General features: G+C 43.6%; 1 protein-coding gene across 1 annotated transcript in view; it reads right to left on the bottom strand.

The window, feature by feature from the left end:
- The window catches only part of SNX4 (sorting nexin 4), a 131974-nt gene that overhangs the window by 59840 nt on the left and 45310 nt on the right, over positions 1-26824 (bottom strand). The window contains exons 3-6 of the mRNA XM_030209506.1: positions 24319-24457; positions 24080-24229; positions 20583-20630; positions 13430-13485 (exon numbers count right to left, since the gene is read on the bottom strand). Of these exons, the coding sequence (XP_030065366.1) occupies positions 13430-13485; positions 20583-20630; positions 24080-24229; positions 24319-24457 (393 nt within the window). The remainder of the gene's footprint in view (positions 1-13429; positions 13486-20582; positions 20631-24079; positions 24230-24318; positions 24458-26824) is intronic.

Raw genomic sequence — 26824 nt, 5'->3', positions numbered from 1 at the left:
GGTATAGATGCTGAAGCATCTTGGCCTTCGCCCAATGCCGGTCATTGATGCTCCAGGGAGTTGATGGAGACAAAGTTGAATCACTTTGCCTCGGGGTCGGGTCCGATGCGGACTGGTCCTGGGGGCCCTGAACAGCAGCTGGCATCAAGGCAGGTAGAGACTCACTTGATGCACGTCCACTCCCAGTGTCTGAGATAGGTCTCTCAGCCATGTGGTCCAATGCACCTCCTGATGTCAATGCTGAGGTCTCTGAGCCTCTCTGGCCAGCTGGGTTCTTTTCTTCATACAAAGGCAAAGAATACAGCTGGAAGGTGTATGTTTAGGCCCTTAAACACTGAAGACACTAAGAACGAGTGTCTTTGCCAGCGACGGTCCTACTGCACCGGCTACAGCCCTTAAAGTCACTGGGAACCTTCAATGAGATTGAAGGGAAAACAGCCGTAGCTAAATCAAACAGCTCGATGGTGACTAAAAAAGGGGCAAGCACCAGAAAAAAAAAAATTTGATTTCCAGTTTCCAATATTGAATTTTTTTTTTCCTATTTCATTTTTATTCGTGAATAAAATAAGATTTTAAAAATTGCTGATTTAACCCTCCCCTGTCCTCCCCTTCTTCCCTCTGCACAGACAGGTAAGCAAATAATTTCTGCGACTTGCAGGGAATGGGCAATCAATGTTGTGTGCTTCTACAGATGACTGGATAGCAGCACTAGAGATGTGCACTTATTTAAAACAATTCTTTCCAACCCAATGGAACATTTGGGTGCAGGGGAAAAATAACTAGAAAAACTTGAAGGAAAGTGATAAAATTTGATGTGAGGAAGATACATTAAGTTCAAAAATGGCCCAGATCGGACTGGAGGGTTCCAGAGAAATGAGGTCCCCCCCAAACATGTCCCAATGTGTTTCTAAGGAATAGGCAATTTCAGCTTCTGCAGCATTGAAACTAATAAACTGAAGCGCAGCGGTTAGGGAAGTGTTTGTCTCTCCCCTGGTAATATACACACAGAGCTCAGACACACACACACGCAGAGGGGAATTGTTCCATAAGGCATGTTCCACATTAGGCAGCCACCCCACCCCCACCCTTCCAATCCTGCTGGGCTGGCTCAACTCAGATGTGTACTTCACTTTTTTGTTGTAAATTCTGTGAAACCTAATGATGTTATAGCTTTCTTAATAAAGCAGTGATTTCAAAATGAATGTACAACCTTAATTGCCACCACCTCTTCTGTTAGTGATAAAATTGAAGGTATCAAACTGAAAGAAATCCCATATAGTCACTGTCTCTGGGACTCTATATGGCGCTTTAATTTCCGTGCGGAAATCGAAGCGTATTCTATAACAACGTATGTAACTTTATTGGTAAACTAGCTAACCAGCGCTGTTAATTGGATGTTAACAAGCCATTATCAGCACTACTTGGCATTAAGATTTACGCGCACAACTCGCTAAGCATATTCTATAATGTGGTGCGCTTTAATTCTAAGTCGTATAGTTGAAAAGGGGGCATGGTCATTTCTAAGATCTATGTGCATTGTTATAGAATACACCCACTTTGCACGTAAATGGCCGCGGCTAAATTTAGTCACGTGGAAAGGCGAACGGTGTATTCTATATACCGTGTGGGAATTTAAGCCTATTCTATAAAATATAGGTGTACTTTAAAGAATACCCCTAGTCATATTATTTTCCTCGCGGAATTTTCAGGCACCATATCCAGAATCTAGCCCCGTACGCTTTTGTTAAAGTTTTAAAATCCTACTTGACAAATTCCAGTACATTAAAAAAAAAAATAGCTGCTACTTTTGTTTCAACTAGATTTTCTGTTTTATAACCAAACTAGTAAAAAAGGCCCGTTTCTCACAAATGAGACGGGCGCTAGCAAGGTTATCATGTAATGGCGATTATGTTTTTAAGGGAACTGTTAGGAGAAATGTTCTGTCACAATAAGCAATAATTGGGAAGGGTAAATAATGAGTAATATGCTCCAGGGGTATGAGATATGGATTGTTTTCTCTATGTTTTTTTTGTTTAAATCTTTCTTTTTTTGTGATTTTTATTTATAGTAATTAAAAAAAAATAGAGTACACAGACTCCATGTCCAGCATTTCTCCTCTCTTCCCTCCCCTCCATCCATGTGCATCTCCTTGCTGACTTCCCTCCCCTCCATCCATCCATGTCCAGCAACTCTCCATTCTCCCCTATCCTCTCCTCCATCCACCCATATCCAGCAAATTTCCTCTTTCCCCTTCCCCCATTCATCCATCCATGTCCAGCAATTCTTCTCTCTCCCATGCCCTCCCCTCCATCCATCCATGTCCAGCAACTCTCCATTCTTCCCTGCCCTCTCCTCCACCCATCCATGTCCAGCAACTCTCCATTCTCCCCTGCCCTCCCCTCCATCCATCCATGTCCAGCAAATTTCCTCTCTCCTCTCCCCCATTCATCCATCCATGTCCAACAATTCTTCTCTCTCCCATGCCCTCCCCTCCATCCATCCATGTCCAGCAATTCTCCTCTCTCTCTCCTGCCCTCCCCTCCATCCATCCATGTCCAGCAACTCTCCATTCTCCCCTGCCCTCCCCTCCATCCATCCATGTCCAGCAACTCTCCATTCTCCCCTGCCCTCTCCTCCATCCATGTTCAGCAACTCTCTTTTCTCCCCTGCCCTCTCCTCCATCCATGTCCAGCAACTCTCCATTCTCCCCTGCCCTCCCCTCCATCCATGTCCAGCAACTCTCCATTCTCCCCTGCCCTCTCCTCCATCCATGTCCAGCAACTCTCCTTTCTCTCCTGCCCTCTCCTCCATCCATGTCCAGCAACTCTCCATTCTCCCCTGCCCTCTCCTCCATCCATGTCCAGCAACTCTCCATTCTCCCCTGCCCTCTCCTCTATCCATGTCCAGCAACTCTCCATTCTCCCCTGCCCTCCCCTCCATCCATCCATGTCCAGCAACTCTCCATTCTCCCCTGCCCTCTTCTCCATCCATGTCCAGCAACTCTCCATTCTCCCCTGCCCTCAGCTCCCTGACAGCTCTCCTCACCATTCCTTCCTCCCCCCCCCCCCCCACGCGTTTAACCCTTTTACTTTCAGGCGCAGCAATGGCAGTGAAGAGGACAACAAAGCGGGCTCGCCTCCAGCTTCTCCCTTCCCTCACACAGTATCCCGCCCTCGTGGAAACAGGAAATGCATCATCGCAGAAGGTGGGACACTGTGTGAGGGAAGGGAGAAGCTGGAGGCGAGCCCGCTGTGTTGTCCTCTTCACTGCCGTCGCTGCACCTGAAAGTAAAGGGTTAAACATGCGCAAGGGGGAGAGGAACGGAGAGGAGGGCTGTCGATCGGGGAGCTGAGGGTGGGAAGGAGTGGAGGGACCGTCTGAGAGCTGCCTGGCTGCAGTGCTGCTGCGCCAGGCAGCCCTGCATTGGGGGGGGGGGGTGGGCAGCAGCCAGGGGAAGGTCACGGTTGGGCTGGGGAGGCTTAGCCTCCCCAAGCCTCTTATATGGAGCGCCTATGACTGTCCTCCCATCCAATCCATCAATTCTCCTCTGTCCTGCTCTCCCCTTCCTCCCCTCGATGTCCCGCGATTCTCTCCTCCTGACATCATCTCGCCTCCAGCGTTCCCTTCCCTCTCATTGTTCCGCTCTCTGACATCATTACGTTTTGACGTGAGGGCGGGGCAATGAGTGGGAATGGATGTTACGAACCCAGGCATGCAGACGTGGAACGTTGGAGGTGCAAATTATTATATAGGATAACAACTGTCCTTTTAAAAGGTAAAACAATCAGTTGTTGCTGAACTCTGGCATTTAACAAGTAAAAATTATATTATTCCTCAGAGACCTCCTTTTATAAACACACAGATATATTAAAGAGATACTGTAAACAACACTAAATTCATTATAAATACAGAAATACAATGTATATTTTAACAAGTCAGCAGACTGATGTCTACAACGTCTGTCTATTTGTAACTGGTGTAAAACCATTTAATTTCCCATTCACAAATCAAGGTCAACGTGAAGTAACTTTTCTGCACAAGGGCCAACTTTCCTTTCTGGCAACTCTTAGTGTTTCATAGAGAAAGGAGAAAAGCTCCACATGCATCAGTTCTTGGCATATAGTTCAAAGTGCTCTGCGAAAAGCAAAAATGCAAATTTGCTATTAAACATGAGAGTTATAAAGCCAGTGTGGACTGTCTGCTTCACAGCCCTTCAACATGGTATGATTTATTCCTATGGGGCCCTTTTACTAAGCCGATTACGCGCATCAATTTTGAACTACTGCCCAGCTACCGCGAGGCCCAGGCAGTAATTTCATTTTTTTTACACACATCCATTTGGTGCGCTGGAAAATTTCCAGCACGTGGCGCAAACTCATGTACCACCCCCATCTCCAAAGTATTATTTCCCCACCCTGGGGTCACATGCAAGAGAGAGCTTAAAGGATATTCTGCCCAATTTTCCCCAGTCCACTGTTTAATATTCTACTTCCATACGCAGCAGCAGACAATCCTACCACAAGTGCTCAAATGTGCCTCTTATCCCCCAGTTTCTCCAACAAAACCCTTTTTCGTCGCCTGCTTGTTTCCCCTGCTCTGGTGTCCAATATACTCTATGAATCAAGTTGTACTGTACTAGTTTATAATTAGTAATATAAGAAACTTGTATGAATATTCAAATCCACTCCTCTGGTTCTATCTGAACTTTTAACCAGTTATACCACTGATACATAAACCTTGGTGTTGATTATCCTTGTTAGTATCACGTAGTGTTTTATATAATTTTGGACGGTAATTTATCCCATTCTACTCAGCTTAAACAATACAATTTCTAATCGGGTAGAGTCCCTGTGTAAATTATGTTTTGCATTGTCCACTTTAACCTGCAATAAGTTTTGGAGGGTCCTCAAAGACTGAGAATGGGGATAGCACAACCTTTTCCACTCGTACCCAAAGGGAGGAGGAATCTTCTTAATACTTTGTTCACAGAGCTTTAACTATCGCTGGACTGTAATACCTTCTAAGATCTGGAAAACCTATCCTGCCCTGATCCTTCCCCTGAAGCAAAGCCTCCAACCAAATTTTCTGCCTCTTGCCTTTCCATACATCCTAAATATCCTGTCCCATTTCTTCAACTGTCCCTTGGGAATAAAGATAGGCAAATAAAAAAAAGAAATGTAGGTAACACCATCATATTCAAAGTGGCTACTCTCCCCCACCACAATAAGGTTAGGGTTTCCCAAACTTGAAAGTTGTTCCACAATGTAAGGGTCAATTTCCCATAGTTTACACAAAATAGATCTTCCACCCTATTAGTAATAATTATACCCAAATACTGCACTTCTTTTTGCACCACTTTAAATGGGTACTAAGAACCCAGCACTTGTGGGGTAATGTTAATAAACGTGTCTTGGTTTTGTCGATATTTGCTTTTGAAGCCAGATCTTTCTCCAAACCTTCTCAACATTTCCACTAAATGTCTGGAGGACCGGAGAGGATCTGTCATGAATACCAAAGTATCCTCAGCATAAAGAAGCACTTTATGTTTCTTCCCTTTCACTACCAAAAGAGCTATACCTTTTATTTAGATTTTGCTCACACTTTTTTCAGTAGTAGCTCAAGGTGAGTTACATTCAGGTACACTGGGTATTTCCTCAGTCCCTGGAAAGACTATTTATCTAATTTTGTACCCGAGGCAATGGAGGGTTAAGTGACTTGCCCAAAATCACAAGGAGCAGCAGTGGGATTTCAACTGGCCACCTCTGGATGTCAAGGCTAGTGCTCTAACCATTAGGCTACTCCTCCACTCCACTGTATTCTGGCTGCTAAGGACTCCATGGCCAATGCCAAAAGAAGTGGTGACCTCTGCTCAATCTGAACTCCTCTGATTGTTCCTCATTCATCACTATCTCTCCCCAAAGCTCACAATACCACATTTTCACCCAGCATCCAAAGTTTTCTCCAAGCTTCACCAAATCAAAGGGACTTTTCAGCATCTCAGGCTAAACACACTGCCTTTTCTTTCTTTTTTTCCACTGCACGGAGGGGAATTTTCAATATGCTATCTAAGGCTGACTTTGGACGTTTTGCTCAAAACGTCCAGAATCCGAATGGCGAATATAGCAATTTTTGAAACAGCAAAACATCTTATCTTTTTTTTTTTTAAAATGGTCACTTGCTAGATGTTTTTGTACTCTGTGCTTTTATCTTTTTGATCCATTTTCAAACAAAAAACAAGACCAAGTGAAAAACGCACAAAATCAAGCCACTGGGATATAGGAGGAGCCAGCATTCTTAGTAGACTGGCCACACAGACATCCCAGCAGAGTAGTGAGGCACCCTAGGGGGCACTGCAGTGGACTACACCTAAAACCTCCCAGGTACACATCTCACCGATGCTCCCTTATACTGTATAGTGAGCCCTCCAAAAACCCACCAAAAACCTACTGTACCCAACTGTAAATCACTACAATAGTCCTTACGTCTGCAGAGGCACCCTAGGGGGTACTGTAGGTATCCAGAGGTACTTAGCTGTCAGAACACTACTAAATAGCAATTATTCTGGACTCGTGTTACAAAATGGTTTACATATTATATATAGGCACTTTCTCTGTCCCTAGTGGGCTCACAATCTAAGTTTCCGGTACCTGGGGCAATGGAGGGTTAAGTGACTTGCCCTGGGTCACAATGAGCTGCAGTGGGAATTGAGTCCAATTCCTCTGGTTCTCAGCCCACTATACTAATCACTGGGTTACTCCATCACTGAGACTCAGGGAGGTTCACCTATTGCAAGTACTGCGGTATTTCAGCTTCTGAGCACCTTAACTCTGAGGAATATAAATGTTCATAAAAGGCTTTAAATTCACATGCAATAGCCTTTGTGGTTGTAAGCATCCTCCCTCCCTCTCCTGTGATTCTACTGACCCACTTAATATTTTTCTGTCATTTAAGTTGCCATGTTAAAAGCTTCCCTGCCCAAAAACAAAAATCTTGCTTGGTCTTCTGTAACAGATATTCCATTTGATGGGTCTCCAACAGGGGAAAAGAGCTTCCACAGTAATCAAACAAAACAAAAAAAAAAAGGGGGAGGGGGTAGGAGTGGAAGTCGCCAACCAAAGTGATTCCAAAATGACAACCAAAGTAAAGTCCAGAAGTCCAATGCTTCTTAAACCAAGAAACTTTATTCCCCAATGTTCATAAGATGCTAAGACAACCTTGAACCAACATGGGCCATGTTTAGTCTACAAAACCTTCTTCAGGGGTCTTTCATCAATGCAATGAGTTGAGTGGGGAATAATAATTAAGAATTAAAAGTAAAACTCAGTCACAGGTTATACAAAAAAGCTGCAAAGCACACAGCACAGTTACAAACTTCAAGGTAGTGTGTTGGGTCAAGATTGACTTCTGGACTTTTCTTTGGTTGTCACTTTGGAACCCCTTTTCTCTGACAGATTTAACCTATGCTTAAGATCAACTAATTGAGCCCAGTTGGGTTCACTCCATGTTACCTCTGAATTTGTGCAATTTACTCCAAAAGATGCTGCCTCTCACTGCATCCAGGATTAGCATTCCACACAGGTCTGCTTTGCCATGATCCAGGGCCGCTGAGAGACTGGGCCGGGACCGGGGCAAGCCCGCCATCCCACCACCCCGAGGTCGTCGCCGCCGCTGCTCCCCCTCCACCCCCACCGAGGTCACCACCGCCACTCCCCCCCTCCACCCCCCCCCCCCGAGGTCGCTGCCGCTCCCCCCCTCCATCCGCCACCGGGCCGGGCCCCCTGCATTGAAATCGCAGTCTCACCTCCATGAAAGCAGCGCTACAGGCAGCAGAACGCCTCCCTTCGTCCCTCCTTCCCTCCTTGTGTCCCGCCCTCGCGGAAGTTACGTCAGATGAGGGCGGGACACGGAGGGAAGGAGGGCCAAAGGGAGGCGTTCTGCTGCCTTCAGCACTGCTTTCACGGAGGTGAGACTGCAATTTCAATGCAAGGGGCAGACGGTCGAGAACGGAGGGCAGGTGGGCCTGCAGCGCCGGGCCCCCCTTGGAGCCCCGGGCCCGGGGAATTTTGTCCCCCCTGCCCCCCCTCTCAGCGGCTATGCCATGATCCCAAAAGACCTGCAGGACTACTACTTCCATCTCATTTAGTTCCATATACTCCTGCCATTTAGCCACAGTTCTCTGCTGTACATCTTCCCAAGATAATAGCTAGATATTTGCCCTCCACTGAGTTTTCTGCCCCCTGCTCTGTTCCACTGTTAACACCCCAGTTTCCATGGTATGATCCGATATCATAATTGGGTGGAGCTGAAGCTCCCCCCATGTGTAAAGAGTTTTTTTTCCTGTAAAAATATAGTCTACGTATAATATTTCCCAGAATTGAAAATGTATTCCCCACTACCAGGATTGTGAACACCCGTCATGTTTTCCAATTGAAATCTTTCTAAACAATTTCTTTCCTTCCTGATTCAACTCAATCCTCGCCTTCCTAGATCTATCCCACTTTATTAATACACAATTCATATCTCCACAGATTATAATCTCTTGTTGTAGTCCCAGAGTCCCCTTAGCACACTTTAAAAAACTTTACTCTGATTTGGGGCATATAAATTCACCAACATCACCTCCCAGTCATCTATTCTGCCCATTAGCCAAGTCCCTCTCCCCAGGGTATCCCCTTTTGAATTCTGTATCACAAAAGGAATGTGCCTTCTTACTAATATTACCGCTTCCCTTTTTTTGACCCAAAGGATGAGAGCTGTACTACCCCCTAATCACTCCGTTGTAATTTCACCATCTCCTCTGAAGTGAATTGCACTTCATGAAGAAATGCAATGTCCTCCTAGGCAACTCTGAGATGTTTAAGCATTCACTTTCTTTTGATAGGGTGGTTAAGGTCCCTCCGCATTTCACATCACAAATTTAAAATTCTAAATCCCCATAACCCTACTGTAGAGAGCTTTTTCTAATGGGCCGCTCCTTACCCTGCTGCTCTCGACCCCCCATTCCTCCTTGCCAACCCTACGGGCTTCCTTCTGGCTTTATCAAATGACCAGACCTAAAGTCTTACAGCTGTCCTATACTCCCCCCCTCCCTCCCCTCTGCCTCCATCCCCTCTATCACCCATCATTTTTTCCATGGAAACCTGCTCTCCCTCAGTTTCTCCCTCCCCAATTACAGCTTATTTACTTTTTCCTCAGTATTTCACTTATACCTTCTCAAACCCATTGTCTCCCAAAACACACAAAACAACCCCAGCAACTTCCGTCCCCCATACAGTCTTGGCATGTCCCCCTCCAATCCTATTAAAATTTCCCCAAAGCTATCACTGCATCTCTCCAACAGGATATGTGATACTAAAATTGTCACAATTCTTAAGGTCACATCTGCTCCTGGCCTTCTTCTGCCACCACCTACTCCACCTCCATATCGTCGTTCGCTAATTCAGATGAGATCAATGCCCCCTCTTTACTGTGCAAATAGAATCTCTCAGTTTGCTTCTGTGAAAGAGAAGGTTGATCCATAGTCTGGGTAAACTCCACTGAGACAGCTGTTGTCTGCTGCCTACCTTTCTCTGATTTATCTGTAAGTTCTCCAATTAATCTGCTGACTTTTGAGGGGAATTTACTCCAAGCGGGCTCCAACCTCTGCTTCCTGTGTCATCCTAAGTTTTCAAAATGCCTCCACCTCCTTCACCAATTGTAGAAAATTTCACTTACCACCCACAATGACCAGTAATTTGACTGGATGCCATAATTCAATTGGTAAACATCTCTTGTAATGCACTCTTATGCTTTCCCAATTTGCTTTGCTTCATCCTTATTTCTGTACTTAAATCAGGGAATATAAAAACTATCTGATCAGGCCCCTGCCAAGGGTCTGTGCCGCCCCCCCCGCAGACGAACAGTTGGCGCCCCCCCCCCCCCCCCCCCCGTGAAGATGATCGCGGCGCACCCTGGGAGCCTTTAAATCTTTTACTTGCAGTCGCAGCAGCGTCTGTGAAAGCGGAGCGCTGCCGACGTCTCCCTTCCCTTCGCGCTGTTGGTTCCCTCAGTGCCCCGCCTTCTTCTGACGTCAGAAGGCGGGACACTGAGGGAACCAACAGCGCGAAGGGAAGGGAGACGTCGGCAGCGCTCCGCTTTCACAGACGCTGCTGCGACTGCAAGTAAAAGATTTAAAGGCCTCGGCGGCGTGGGGCGAGGGTAAGCACCGCGGCGGCGCCCTCCAGAGGTGGGCGCCCTCCTGTGGTGCTTACCCCGCTTACCACATCGGCACGGCCCTGTATCTGATTTCCATACTTGCAGCTTTTCTGCTTTCTTGCCAGTTTAAATACACGATCCACTTCTTGATATCACAATTTAACAATAAATGAATGTGATGGCAGCCCTGGTTCTGGTTTAAGCCACAACTCTCTTTGTGCCCTTCCCTATGCTGTGCTTTAGAAATCAGGAAACAATTCTCTAAAAGCTTTTGTTTATACAAAATTGTACCACCTCTCTACTCCTTCTGGCAAGCTAAAGATTCACAAATCTCAGCTAAGTCCATCCTTTTTTATACGCCTCCTGCACTGTTTCAATCTCATACAACCATTTCTCCATCTGTTCTCTAAACAAGTCCAATTTTTCTTCAAGTTTGCTTAGCACAGCATTGGTAATCTCTGTTTTCTCTACGCTTAATTCCTCCAGTACCACTGCAAAAATTGTATCCTTGCCATTCTCTCCCTCCACCTAGAAAATGACACAGGGACAAAGTTCACTCCTATCCCCGCCCCGTGGGTTTCAGCATTTCTGCTGTCTGGCCGGGCTCCGCCTGAAGCCTTTAAGGCACATTCCACAAGAGCGATTTCCTCTTCCTGGGTGGAAACTTGAGCACTATCTCTTCATGAGATTTGCAGTGCTGCAACATGGGCTTCTAAGCTCTCTTTCGCCCGACATTACAGGCTGGATGTGGCTGCCAGGAGGGATGCACGTTTTGGAGCACAGGTGCTAGCGCGTGGTGTGGCTTGTTCCCACCCTATTTAGGGATTGCTTTGTTACATCCCATACGTAATGGCTTCATCTGCTTGATGACAAGGAAGGGAAAATTAGGTTCTTACCATGATAATTTTCTTTCCTTTAGTCACAGCAGATGAAGCCATGAGCCCTCCCTGTGTGACTGTCTGTATTACAGTGATTCTGATTTTAGGTGCTGTTCTTGTTTCCTGAAGTTATATTCCTTCCTTGGGGAGTCGGAAAACAGTCTTCAGGATTCTTGTTACAGTTATAGGAGGATGAGTTCATTCCCTCCAGTTCATGTTTTGGGAGGATGAGTTTATTCCCTCCAGGAGGATGCAAGTATTCCTTCCGTTTATACAAAGTGGAGGATGAGTTTATTCCCTCCAGGAGGATGAGTTCATTCCCTCCTTTTTTGAGTTCATGCCCTTGTTAAGGGGCCATCGTTCGCTGTGAGGAAAGTTCATGTTATTCCCATTGCGGTTTGCCATACTGCTTTGGAAGTTTCAAATACTGAAGAGGCAGTGGAGCTAGCTGGCCATGAGGCACTGTGAAAAGTTGAGTGCTCTCTATCTCCCCCTGCTGGTTGATGGACACAACCCATACGTAATGGCTTCATCTGCTTGATGACAAGGAAAGGAACAATATGCTGTGCAACTGTTTATAAATCACAAATAGAAAACAATAATAACAATGAGCAACTGTAATAACCCCCTCCCACCACCACCTTCTACCCTTCCAAACCCAACAGCAGCTGACTTCTACTACCCCAAGGAATCCTAATCCACCCTGTAAAAATGTCCAGTGATACAAAATACAACCCGCTCTGTATGCCCTAACTGGGGAGAAATATGCCTTATGACGCACTGTTATGATTTTTTAATCTGTGGATGAGTAAGTCATCAACTATCTCAGGATTCATTCTAGCTCTCCTGTCTTCCTCAGTCCTTCCTGCAATAGATGATGTCTTTTTGGAAGATGTGCTGGTTGCAGGATTGTACAGCATCCCCCATGCAAATTTTGCTAGTTGTGGCTAGCACATTTGCTTGTTTTTCCAAAAAAAAAAAAAAAGAAAACAAAATATCGTCTGCATCACTCAAACATAAATAACACTCCAGTTCATTAACAGGCTTCAAAGAAGAAAATGACACGGGTACAAAGTCTGTCCCCGTCCGCACTCTGTCCCCGTCTCCATCTCCACGTCATTCTCTATCTCCACCCTTTCAGTGCTTATTACCAACTTCGGTAAGTGTCTGGGCCCTTGGTGCTCATTGCCAGCTGCCAGTTTTTCAGCTTTAGCAACGTACAACTCCTTAAGGGAGGGGTTGGCTTTGCCTCTCCTCTGTAAGAAACGCTCTGCCTCCCACCACTTTGCTAATATATTACCTCCACTGTGGGCTGGAAATACAGATTATTTATTTATTTATTTGTAGAATTTGTATCCCACATTTTCCCACCTATTTGCAGGCTCAATGTGGCTTACATTTTCCACAATGGTGATCACCAATTCCGGAAGAGAAATACATATTTAAGGTGAAGGAGACAGAGAGGATTATCTGTGGGGAAAATCTGTAGAGAGAGTGCAGAGTGAAATTAGTTCCATCTGATTTGCATGGCCACCCAACCGGAAGTCCATGATTTGGAATAGTTTTAGGTCAATAAATTTGATCATCTCATTCACTGTTTCCATTTCCAGGTCATTTATAAATATGCTAAGAACACCAATCCCACTACAGATCCCTGTGGCACTCTACAATTCACCTTCCTCCATTGAAAGAGCTGGCCATTTAACCCTATTCTCTGTTTTCTATGATTTAACCAGCTCCCAATCCACAATATAACACTCCCATGGCCTTTACCAAACTGTCTGTATGAGCAAATGCTGCAGCTTCAGAAATAGTTTAGACAATACAGCATTTTTCTGCTTCCTACTGAACTGCCCGAGTTAACAGATGCTGCTTCAGTAGGATTTATACGCTCATGGATATAAACACAAATAGGAGTTTCAAAACACCTACATCTCATATAAACTGTGATAATGCTCAGTTGCACACAGTTAGCCAGCAGGCCAGCTTTTTTCCACTTTTTTTTTTTTCTTTGGCCTAGCAGGTTTTTTTCTATTGACCTTTATCTTCCACCTCAAACAGAACTGGTCTCTTTTGGGGTCCAGCAATATAAACCCTCATTCACAAATACCCAGGAACATACATGCTAGATAGATGATGCAGTTAATTGATTCTCCAGCCATATTTAATGATGACCAGGATGTAAATATACATTTCAACTGGCAATCTCAGATTGTTTTAAATTGCTCATTGTAACTTTTTTTTAATGAAAAAATGCTGATAAAGCTCAATGTTTGGAGTACTAAGAAAGACATTGCAACATAAAACGTTAGTATCGTAAAAAAAAAAGAACCTCAGTAAGACGTAAACAAACTTACTTGTCGGGATTTTTCACTCTAAATGTTGCATTTAGAGCTTTTAACCTGGAATCTACCTAAAAAAAAAAAAATTATAGCAATTTAGGAAACAAAACATTGTTTAGAAAGTCTAAAACTGAAAAACATACCACATTGGATTTCCACTGAGGAAAATTTGTAGCATTGTCCAAGCATGGAAATTTTTTTTTTTTAATATAGCTCATCCCCTTTTCAAAAGTGGCTCAAGGTGAGTTTACATTCCCCTATCCATGGATGGCTTACAACTTTGTATCTGAGGCAAGGTAAAAGGGAATATCAGTAGAATTCAAATTCCAACATTCCTGGTTCACAGCCTGCTGCTCTAACCACTTGGTAACAGAAAGCAAGAACAGGACAAACAGATTATTGTACTGAATGATTTGCTGATCTAGAACATGAGGATACAGAACATTTTTTTTTATTTTTGTTTCATTTGTACCCCGCACTTTCCCACTCATGGCAGGCTCAATGCGGCTTACATGGGGCAATGGAGGGTTAAGTGACTTGCCCAGAGTCCCAAGGAGCTGCCTGTGCCTGAAGTGGGAATCGAACTCAGTTCCTCAGTTCCCCAGGACCAAAGTCCACCACCCTAACCACTAGGCCACGCCTCCACTCATGAACCCTTGGTCACTGACTCAAACCAACATGTGAAAACTCAAAAATCAGACTACTAGCAACTGTCAAGGTTTTATTAGACATCGCTTCACTAGATAATAATCAATGCAGAGAAGCAAAGCCAACATATGGGGGCCAGGAATAATTTTTCAGAGGAAATATTCCTTTAAACTATTTACATTCAGAGTACCAAGTAATCAGGCTGACCCTTGATTGCCATTGGCAGTTAAGTTCCACCACTTAGCACTTTGGTATCTAAAGTTTGCAGAGTGAACTGACTTATAGCGCACTCTCTTGAAATCTGGAAGATGAATTCTAAGGTAGTCCCTAGAACCAGAGGTTATATTGTGTAGGGGAATAGTCATTAAGGGCTGCATGTAATCTGGTGTCATGACACATAATATCTAAAAGACAAAACCCCAACTTAAAAATAATACTGGCTTTAATGGGCAGCCAGCGCAGCTTGCATAGAGTCGCTCTATCAAATGCGATACTTTGAGGACAAGCCTAGCTGCTGTATTTGAGTCGTTTGCAGCTGTTTTAGGACACCCTCCTTACATCCAGAATAGATGGAATTGCAGTAATCGAACTGAGTTATAACCAAGGCTTAAACTATCAGTCTAAAGATATCAGGCAAGAAATATAATCTTATTCTCCTCGGCTTCCAAAGAGACCTGAAGGATTTTTTCACTACTGAGGAAACCTGAGGATTGAACATGAGTTGACTGTCAATTAATACACCCAGTACCCTAAGAGCAGTGTCTAGGGGGTAGGACGTGTTGTCAATGGTAAAATTATTATATACGGTACGGTCGAAGGGGTTAGTTCCTACAAGAAATGTATTCTCATCTCTATTTAACTTTAAATTTGGAAGCCCAGGATTCCAATAAATCAAAACCAAGCCTAATCTTAGGGACAATTTCTGGAAGACCAGTCTTGAAAGTGATATAGATTGCGACATCATCCACATAAATGAAAGTAGAAAACCCTGCTGTCTCCAATCTTTCACCTAACAGAGGCATCATAACATTGAACAGGACTGGAGATGGTGGCAAACCTTATGGCACCTCGCAGTCAGGAGACCAGGATGGTGAGAGAGAACCTGACAACTTCACCTGATACAATCTAGATTTTAGAAAGCCGTGGACCTTGAAAATCAAAAACAGAGTTTTAAAACTGGCCCTGTACGATATTGATAACAACTCTGTTGTGATGAAACTTAGTGTAAGGTGGATCAGCTACTAGGGCCAGAAGCTCACTGCCTCTGCAAGCTGAAGTGACCGCTGCCAAACACATAACTTTTCAGGTCAAATACTTCAGATAATAGGAATCAAGGGGCTTGAAAGTGGCTGGGTTAAGACAACGTTGAGATCCCATGACAGTTGGAAGTTTGATGGGGGCTTTGTCAATATCTATTACACAAAGACTCCAGTATTTTTTCATATCACAAAAACGTTTTATTGTATTGCAATGCCCACTAACCTCACCAGCACTGCTACCTAATGTTAAAACCTCACACATTCATTCCTCCACTCACCTTGCACCACCTGTATTTGAATACAAAACAACTGTTTTTACATTTTAAACTGCATACTTAAGCTGTTTCTTATTTTACATATGTTTTACCATACTTATACATTATATCATGCACAAATGATCCAGAACTCAGGCCTGCCAGCTAGATAGTCCTTTTCCTGCAGACGCCACGCCTTCCGCTTGGACGCTGTAAACGTGTTTCCACATAAACGCTAGATAACTGGTCTTCAATGGAAAAACAGCGTGTGTCTATTGACCCTCCGTTGGCTGGTTAAATACGCCACCTCCAATCATCTGTATGCATCACAATACAAGTGCTGTGTGCTCGATGACTAACTCAACAGTCCACCATATCTGTTTCATATTGTGCCGGTTCAATAGCAAACCTCTCATGAAGTGAACAACTTATTGGCTTACCTCCCACACAGTGATAAGAACTGCACTTAGATCAACCCTCACAGAGTTGGTTCTCAAACCAGGATCATAGAGGTGTACGACATAGTCAAGCAATTTGTGTGGGACAAGTGAAGGGATCTAAGGTCTTGTCTTCACACCAGACGGCAAACCTCCACTTAAATGAGTAATACCTCTTTGTGTTTTTCCTGGAAACCAACAAGATGCAAGAGACACAATTCAGCAAATCTAAGGATTCAAATTCTACGCCCTCAACATCCAAGCTATGAGGGCCAAGGATTGGAAGTTGATATTTGAAGAAAAGACCCCTCATTCTGTGTGATGAGGGTTGGAAAATATTCCAATTTCCATGGATCTTCAGAGACAACTCCGGAAGAGGAGGAAACCAGATTTACCTCGGCCAGCAAGGGGCAATTAGGATCATAGCTCCCAAAGTCTTGCTCGAGTTTCATCAAAGTCTTCTGTACAAGAGGTATGGGAGGATATGCATATAGAAGACCCTTCCTTCAAAGTAGATAAAAGGCATCTGACACTAGACTGCCATGTGATCTGAGCCTGAAACACAACTGGAGGACATTATTGTTGAGGTGAGTAGCAAAAAGATCCATCAATGGGGTGCCCTACTCTTGGAAGATCTTGTGGGCCCATGTTGACAGGTCACTTGTGCAGTTGTAAAATCCTGTTACATTGGCTAACCTCCAATATTCAGGTACTATGGTCGATTTTATTGACAAGCTACAGACTGCTAATAGCAGATCCGCAATTTCAAGTTTGAATTCTTTCAGTACCCTTGGATTCATGCTAGGTTCTGTAGTTCCACTGTGTGAGACTTATCTAGGGATCATTTTGGACCAGGTCCTTTCTTTTGAATCACAGGTTGCTTGAGTAGTCAGTCAACGTTTCTGGTCTTTGTGCAAATTTCATTTGGTGTGCTGTCTCCTGGACTCCAAGTCCCAAAAGAAAGTTATATGCGACTGTTACTAATTCTCTCTATGCAGGAATCTTAAATTCTCTTCTAAAACAATCAGTACAGAATACATCTGTACGACTTATGTCAATCCTCAAAATACGACCACGTGACACCTGTACTAATACAATCAATATTGTGGATTAAAAACTGGTTAAAAGATAGAAAACAGAGAGTAGGGTTAAATGGTCAGTATTCTCAATGGAGAAGGGTAGTTAGTGGGGTTCCCCAGGGGTCTGTGCCTGGACTGCTGCTTTTTAACATATTTATAAATGACCTAGAGATGGGAGTAACTAGTGATGTAAATAAATTTGCTGATGACACAAAGTTATTCAAAGTCGTTAAATCGCGGGAGGATTGTGAAAAATTACAAGAGGATTGGGAGACTGGGCGTTTAAATGGTAAATGACGTTTAATGTACGCAAGTGCAAAGTGATGCATGTGGGAAAGAGGAACCCGAATTATAGCTACGTCATGCAAGGTTCCACGTTAGGAGTCATAGACCAAGAAAGGGATCTAGGTGTCGTCGTTGATGATACTTTGAAAACTTCTGCTCAGTGTGCTGCTGCTAAGAAAGCAAATAGAATGTTAGGTATTAGTAGGAAAGGAATGGAAAACAAAAATGAGGATATTCTAATGTCTTTGTATCGCTCCCTGGTGCAACCGCACCTCGAATATTGTGTTCAATTCTGGTCGCTGCATCTCTAAAAAGATATAGTGGAATTAGGAAAGGTACAGAGAAGGGTGACAAAAATGATAAAGGAGATAGGAAGACTTCCCTATGAGGAAAGGCTAAAGCGGCTAGGGCTCTTCAGCTTGGAGAAAAGGCAGCTGAGGGGAGATATGATAGAGGTCTATAAAATAATGAGTGGAGTTGAACGGGTAGATGTGAAGCGTCTGTTTATGCTTTCCAAAAATACTAGGACTGGGGGGCATGCGATGAAGCTACAATGTAGTAAAGTTAAAATGAATCGGAGACATTTCTTCACTCAATGTGTAATTAAACTCGGGAATTCTACTACTACTTAACATTTCTAGAGCACTAATAGGGTTACGCAGCGCTGTACAGTTTAACAAAGGACAGTCCCTGCTCAAAAGAGCTTACAATCTAAAAAGCGAAATGCCAAGTGTCAAGTGGGGGCAGTCTAGATTTCTGAATAGAGGTATGGTGGTTAGGTGCCGAAGGCGACATTGAAGAGGTGGGCTTTGAGCAGGGCTTTGAAGATGGGCAGGGAGGGGGCCTGACGTATGGGCTCTGGAATTCGTTGCCAGAGAATGTGGTAAAGGCGGTTAGCTTAGCAGAGTATAAAAAAGGATTGGATGGCTTCCTAAAGGAAAAGTCCACAGACCAATTGTTTTCAGGAATTCACGATTCATCTGCTGAGAAAGTCTTAAGTGTAAATAGAACAAATAATACCGAAGACACCCCTGCAGATTTATAAGCAGCCTAACATCTACCAGTGATACCTCTAGTGTACCACTGTTGTTCTCCTCTATGGATGGCAACTGATTAGATTCAGATTCTATTCAGCAAGGTCATGACAGGGTACAGTTGTCATCCACAGTGGACATAAGAGTTGATTTTTTTTAAATAGTAACTTGGATCTTTTCAGGCTTGCCTCTTGTGTTGAGATGACTCAGTTTTTATGTTGTTAAATCAACATTTCAGTTTGATCATGTGCCTTATTCTTATCTATCTTGCTTCTTTTATGGAAAGGTACCAGACAAGTCATAATTACCCCAGTTTTGAAGAAGGGGAAGATTGAGGGTGGTCAATCTTCAACCTTTTGCTGCTATCTAAGGTTCTTGAAAAGGCTGTGTTAGTTCAAATGTCAGAAGTTTTGGAAATCAATAAGGTGATGCACTGTAATCAATCAGGCTATAGAAAACTTCATAGTGCAGAATCAGTATTGTTAACTATTGTAGACAACATCAAAGTTAAAGCAGATTAGGGTTATGAAGCCCTATGGGTTCAATTAGATCTAACAGCTGTGTTTGACAGTTTCTCATTCAACAGTATTAGACTGGTTGAGAAAGACTGGAATTGATTCCAAGGTGCTTGAGCGGTTTAAATCTTTTTTTTTACTTGACGGTTTCAGTATATATTGTGCAAGTTCCTGCACCACCACTAGGCAGTCCAAACAACCTGATTCCTCAGTCACTCCCCTGATAAGTACATTGTGGCGGCGAGAGTAGTTTTCAATATCTTCAACCTGTTCATAGGGTTCCATGTGTCTGTGCCCTCTATTTTGTATGGTGAGCGGAGAACCTCCATTAGTTCCTCACATTACTCCACCTAGCCTTCTACTTCATCTTGCTCTCCCACATCTTTCTTGAGCTCCTCCATCACTACCTTTAAGTCCTGTCGGATCAATTTAATCTCCAATTTCAGATCTGATACCCATTTGCGAAGTTTGCTCCTACTGAGAGCTTAGCTGGTGCTACCCATTTCAGTTACCATGCTACCTTCATCTTCAGACTCAGGTGGCGCCATGATCTGCATGTCTCGTGCAGCACTCGGAGTTTTGCCTGCTGTCTTCTCCTTATGGAAGGCTGAGATTTTACTCACTCCAGGTTTTTTTTCTGGAAGCTATCAGATCGGACATATGCATGAGGCAATTTCAAGATCAGAAATGAAGAATGGTGGAAGTTTGCATGTTTTATAAGCGAAGCCTGAGCAGGGCTCCAGCTCTAAGCAGCCATCTTCTGGTGCTGATGTCATTTCCTCTACCCGAGTGGTTCAAATTTTATCTTCTTCTAAATACAGAATGTCTTGAGGAACAACTTTCTTTCCTCTCCAAGGGCTTTAAAGAGAGGAGTTCCACAAAGGTCTCTTACCTCCAACTTTTTAAAATTCCTATTTCTCCACAAACAAAAGCAGCATACATTTAAAATGCATTTGATATGGAAGATATTAAAGAAATTTAATACCAATTTATTTTGAGTTGATTTAAAGGCTGTGGTAAACCTACTGCAGGTGTGCCATATTTTGCACTTGAAATGTATGCTGTTTGTGGAGAGACTTAACATTTTAAAAATTTTTGATAATTTGATTATTTTACTTTAAGTAGGTTTGCTTCTCCTAGTTTATTCTGGAGAAACAGATTTCTTTTCCCCTTACACGAGTAGGGAGAGACAGAAATTCCAATGGACAATTTTAAAAGCCATTTCTATCTCTCAGACTTATCAATAGAAATCAAACAAAATAAAACACGGAAAAGAAAATAAGATGATACCTTTTTTATTGGACATAACTTAATACATTTCTTGATTAGCTTTAGAAGGTTGCCCTTCTTCCTCAGATCGGAAATAAGCAAATGTGCTAGCTGACAGTGTATATAAGTGAAAAACATTCAAGCATTGCTATGACAGTCTGACAGGGTGTCAGCTAGCACATTTGCTTATTTCCGATCTGAGGAAGAAGGGCAACCTTCTAAAGCTAATCAAGAAATGTATTAAGTTATGTCCAATAAAAAAGGTATCATCTTATTTTCTTTTCCATGTTTTATTTTGTTTGATTTCTATTGATAACCTTAAGAGTGGACTAACACGGCTACCACACTCCTCTATCTCTCAGACTAAATTCCTTAAGGCACTCATTACCTTTAGTTGAAACCCAGTCTCATAAACGGCTTCCTTCCATCCACTTTCCTAAAAATACAAAAATAATAGAATGTAACTGATTAGGAATATGACTGTACAATAAGATTACAAACACACTTTCCCATCCACCAAATTTTATGTTGTTATCTTATCATTCAATATACCTGGCAAACAGCACACGACACTGACTTGTAATCACAAGTGACTTCCTTTATGTTCAATTACTGACCAAGTCAACTGCAGACGCATTGCTTAACTATTTATATATGCCACAGCAGCACTCAAAGCATGGTACAAAAAATATATAAAATATAATCATATAATAAAAACAATAATTATGATAAGAAAATACCACAGAATATTCATAACACAATTAAATCCCAGATATAATTAATCAGTGTGAATACATAAAGCTCACAGAGAAAATCTGTGCAATTTCACAGCACACAATTTGAGAAAAATTGGGTTACATGATACTGAGAGGAGGCCACAAGGGCTCAGAAAGAAAAGATTACTTTAGACGATTTGCACAGAAGAGATATCAGCATCACTGAAGTAAGAGATGAGCACGCACAGGCCAACATTTAGAAGGTAATGTGATGGGGCTGAACCTGTCAGGAAAGAAAGCTGCAGTGTGGAAAGGAAGGAGAGCGTGCAAGAAGCTCTGTAGACTCAAAACTGGAAAAGGATAAGAGTTGGGAAGGAGACAACAAATGAGAATGAAGCCCAGGGCCAGAGAACAAGTGCAATGATGTGGAGGAATAGGAGCAACGGGCCAGTACTTGGGTGGAGAACAGTGGAGATGTTGAGGTGAGCTGGACCACACCATAAGAAGTACCAACTGAAAATCATCTCTCCAAATGCAGGCCAGTTAACTCCAGGCTCCCTGGAGGCCACTGTATCTACTGAAGCAGGACATGCCCAGCACACTTCTGCTTCTCAGTGCTTAACCTCCCCAAGCAGAAGATGCCAAGACCTGCTTTTGAACTAATAAACTGCCTTCTCATAGAATGTTGGTCTTCTTAAACCGTACCATACCCGTGAGTCCCTCTTGAACATGCTAGATAACTGCTCCAACAACCTCCCCTTCAGATTAAGGGTAGAGTTTCCGCTGCCTTTGTTCCCCTTCACAACAGACTATGGGGGGGACTCACTCCATCAGGTCCTTCTCTCCTAGGACCTTATGGGAAGCCACCATCCAAAGGGAAAGACATTACAGATGCCAACTCACTGAAGAGAATGGACCATGGAAGATCACCAGATTTTGAAGAAGAAACTCCTTTTCTCTAGGGGAAGCTCCCTAATGGTGGAAGCCATCTTATTGGCCCACAGGGAGGCATTGAGAGAAGGAAACAGCTCAAGGGAAGTCTGCAGCATGGAGGATCCTAAGTGTTTTAGAGACCCCTAATATGTCTCTTTTTTTTTTTTTTTTTAAGTGCTTTCGCACTCCATAGTAAACATAGTAGATGACGGCAGAAAAAGACCTGCACAGTCCATCCAGTCTGCCCAAGAAGATAAATTCATATGTGCTACTTTTTTATTTGTACTGTCCTCTTCAGTGCACAGACCGTATAAGTCTGGTCAGCCCTATCCCTGCCGCCCAACCACCAGCCCCGGCACAGACCGTATAAGTCTGCCCAGCACTAGTCCCGCCTCCCAACCACCAGCCCCAGCACAGACCGTATAAGTCTGCCCAGCACTAGCCCCGCCTCCTAACCACCAGCTCTGCCACCCATTCTAGGCTAAGCTCCTGAGGATCCCTTCCTTCTGCACAGGATTCCTTTATGTTTATCCCACGCATGTTTGAATTTCGTTACCGTTTTCATCTCCAGAGTGAGAGGGGAGAGAAAATCAGCTAAGTTAGAGTGTAAGCAGCTCTACTCATCATCATTAGTCTTCTTACGTGAGCATTAGATCCAAGATCCACCAAGTGGTACACAAAGGGAGGTGCGAGGGCCCCCCACAGCCGAGGTACTAGTCCCCCGGAATCATACATCCTGGGATGCCCAGTCCAAACCTCTGTGACACAGAATGACAGAGTGACTCCAATCTGCTGTCAGAGGGTTACCACTGCAAGACCTACTACCAGGATAGCCAAGAGATTGCTGAAGTCGTAACCTAGCAGTCTCCTAGCTCTCCCCAGACTACTGGCTTATAAGGGATTGAAGCCAATAAGGTAGGTCCTGCAGACCCTCACCTCTGGCTCCACATGACCTGTCAGAATTGCAACTTTCCTCCCCTGCATAAAAGGCCACATGGGTAGAGGCACAAAGGGCCCAAACGGCAGCTGCTCCCACTAGCAGGAAACCATTCTGTCATGGAGCTTCACGTGCCCTAGCAGCTCTATTCTCTGCTCTGCTCTGGAGCCACTCCTGCAGGTGCAACCAGAAACAACTGCCAAGCAAAAATAAAGAAGTTCCTACTACCTGCTATCCGCTGTTTCTGGAAAATCTGCAGGCTGCTCCTTACTCTCCCTGTAGCTTAAAAACTTACTCCTCCACCATCAGGATCCCTTTACATCCCTGCTACCCAGAGGGTCCCCTGGGTGCACTCCCTGAAGCACAAGCTGCTGGATACAAAGGCCTGCCTCCTCTCTTTCTGAGGGAAGGTAGGATAGGAAAGAGGAAAGGGGTGGTGACAGGAAGACCCCTATGGGCTTCTTCTTCCATCAGGAGCCCTATAGGATGATAAGACCTCTGCAGATTGCAGAGTCCTTAACTGGAGTTCCTCCTGGTTCAATTAGGGTAAGGTACATAGACCAATCCCTAAGAGCTACATCAGGGCACTGCAGCTTGATCCTGAGGTTACCAACCAGGGAGCCAAGCCACAAGAGACATCCTGCTGCACGGGTCCAAACTATAACCATCTACTGGAGGCAGAGAATACTGGTAGGTTCCAGGGCTGCACCGCTCCTTATAGTGTTGATTATGTCGCTGCCTCTATCTGCTGGCTGAGGAGCAACCCACTCCTCTGAACTGGTTTAGCACAATATGGAAAATTTTTAATGCCAATCATATTCCACCACATAATACACCCCATCTCCTATGGTTTCAATCCACTGTACTGATGTGCAAGTTTGGGGGGGGGGGGAGAGGGCATCATGTCTGCCAAGGTGGTCTAGGTTTGAATGTGGCTCAGAGCTGATATACTTTGGCTGTGGAGGGAAGCAACACTATCAGGCTTGAAAGATTTTTCGCTTTTCAGTCTTCAGTTAGAAAGAGAGACTGTGTGTTAGTTATTTTTATAAACAAACATTAAGGCCTTGCCTGTAACCTACATTTCCTTATGTGGTCTCCTGAATCTTTTCTCCCTAGGTTTATTTTCAATTTGTAAAATATTTTGATTTTATGATCTGCAGTATAGCAAATAAAGAAAAAATATAAAATGTGAAATGTCTGCTCATGTGCTTGTATTTTATTTTTATTGGCCCCTTTAAAAACATAAAATCCAACTCCATTAAAATCAGTGTATAAGATGGAAAGAATTCTATACCATACCTGTGTTAAAAAAGAATAAAAGATTTTGTCGTGGCAGAGGGTAGGATGAGAAGCCACACGTAATAGGAAGCTTTCCAAACCAATCCGCCGTCTTTCCACAAAGTCTGGATCCATATTATCTGCTGACAGCTTATGCCAGACAAACTCTGCCTGAGGAAAAGAATTGTAGAACACGCAAATGAAATGTTCTCTTTGGTTGGAATATAATGAAACATGTGCCTGGATGTCAATTTTCTTACCCTTTTTTCTGGTAAAGGTGGAACAACAACATATGGGTAGGAAACTAACAAGTAGTTTCGCAGTAATTCAAATTCACTGTATCGCCGCCACAGCGAATCTGGAGGAGTGTTTTGACCATCAAGCTGGCTCTCAACAGATCTAAAATCACAAATAAAACAGTACGCATAGGGTAAGCCTGGGGATACACTGGTTCAATTATTTTAAAGTGATTAATGAAACAAAGATTCAGGGGTATGTTTACTAAGGTGCGTTAGCGTTTCTAACGCACCTTTAAATTAAAGGCGCATTAAATGCTAAAGCGCCTATACATTTATATGGGTGTGTTAGCGTTTTTAATGTGCGTAAACCATTTACACGCGTTAAAAACACTAACGTGCCCATAGAGCAGCTTAGTAAACAAAGGCGTCAGTCTAGAAATTCCAATTCAACTTTGATACTTCGTACTCTTTCCCAGTATTTTACGCTAACAAAATTTAAATCTACAATATACTGTTTTCAGCTTTACTTAATTAAAAAAAAAACAACAAACTAATCTGCTGACTCAATAGGAAACCTCTGCTTTATTTATTTATTTATTTTTACAGACACTGTCCGCTGCTAGTAGACAGGAACACTTCAGTCTAATTTTAAAAAAAAACCCACCTCAGGATCTGAACGTATTACCTGGCTCCAACCAGGGAATTCCACATCAAGGAGCTTCTCAGTGGTAGTGCCCACGCTATGGAATCAGAAAGTTACCAATTCAAATACTAACTGGGATCTCTGTGGTCTTCAAAGCTCTCGTACATTGTTCAAATCTGTATTATTCTTTTCTACTCCGGCCTTGGATAAAGATGGTTTATACATAAATATTCTAATTCTACTCTACAGGGGCTGTTTACTAAACTGCATTAAGCAGTTAGCACCTACATTAGTAAAGTGGTTTCCAAACTGTGCGCCGCGACAAACTCTCAGGGGTGCCGCGGCAGATTTTTCCCACCTCCCTCCCGCTGTCACCCAAGCTGTTGCTTCACTAGATGAGCAGAAGCAGTGGCAAAACAAGCTACAGCCACTACAAGGCTGGACTCTCCATATACACAGCTGACAGTCTTGTCCCCTCGGAAGTCACTTCCTGTTCCGGGGCACAGTTGGCAGTGGCATGAATGAAGAGTCCTGCCTTGCTGTGCCTGTAAGCTTGGTTTGCCGCTGCTGCTGGGGAGGACAGAGATGAGGCAGATGCTGAGTTGGTGAGGGGAGAAACAAAGAGGGAACTTAGGCTGGATGGAAGGGGGGGAGAGGACAGAAACTGAGTGGAAGGAGTAGAGGGGGCAGAGGCTGCATGAAAGTGGGGAGAAAGGGAGGGCAGATGGGAAAATGCATCTTGTACAACATTCTAATTTTTTTTTTCAACATTTCTTAGACCTAAAGGTGTCCGCTGCTGGAAATTATTTCAGACACTTTTTATGCAGTGGAGCAGTGGCCTAGTGGTTAGAGCAGCAGTCTCGACATCCACAGGGTGGCTGGTTCAAATCCCACTGCTGCTCCTTGTGATCTTGGGCACGTCACTTAACCCTCCATTGCCACAGGTACAAACTTAAGATTGTGAGCCCTCCAGGGACAGGGAAATACCCAGTGTACCTGAATGTAACTCACCTTGAGCTACTCCTGAAAAAGGTGTGAACAAAATCCAAATAAAAAAATCCAAATGTATCAAGCAGCATCTTTTTGGTCACACCTTCGAAATGAGATTAAAGCTTTGTCCAGTTTTGTTAGCCTTAAGAAGATACTTAAAACTTATCTTTTTAGGAAACGTGTTTTGAATACAGCGAATTAGTTATAATTTTGTTGATAATTCAATGTATGTTCCTAGATGTTTGGTTTAGTTCCTCTTATTGTTATCTGACATTTGGTAATAGCAACTATAAGCTCTGTAACTGCATGAAAGTGGGGAGAGAGAGAAGGCAGAGGCTAGATGGAAAGGGGGAAGAGAAGGAAGGCATTGGGAATACAGGCGTCAGTGGCTAAAGCAAGCCACCAATTTGCTCACTACACAAGTAGCATGGCGCTTGGGCATCAGGAAATGGACCTCTTCGGCTGCCAGGGTTCGGGCATCCTCGCCAGCAAAGGTAGGACTCAATATTGTTTGAGGGAAGGGCGGATACTTGAGAGGAATGTGTAGCCTAGGGGTGATGACCCGAGCCTAGCCATGGAAACAGTCACTGCACTGGCATAACACTTATGTTCACTAATTCATATGCTAGGGGGACAATTCTAGAAGCGGGAGCTTCCTTTTAAGCGTGCAGATGCAGCACAGGAAGTATCTATTCCAGTGATGCCTAAACCTGGCCCAGGAGGCACATCAGCAAGTCAGATTTTCAAGATATCCACAATGAACATTCATAAGAGAGATTTGCATGCAGTGGAAGAAGTGCATGGATATTCATTGTGGATATTCTGAAAACCTGACTTGCTGGGGAGACTCCAGGCCCAGGTTTGGGAATCACTGGTCTATTCTATAAAGGCATC

Source organism: Microcaecilia unicolor, chromosome 7, assembly GCF_901765095.1.
Source record: "Microcaecilia unicolor chromosome 7, aMicUni1.1, whole genome shotgun sequence".
Taxonomy (NCBI): domain Eukaryota; kingdom Metazoa; phylum Chordata; class Amphibia; order Gymnophiona; family Siphonopidae; genus Microcaecilia; species Microcaecilia unicolor.
The sequence above is the reverse complement of the archived record's forward strand: the minus strand, read 5'-3'. Positions and strand labels throughout refer to the sequence as shown.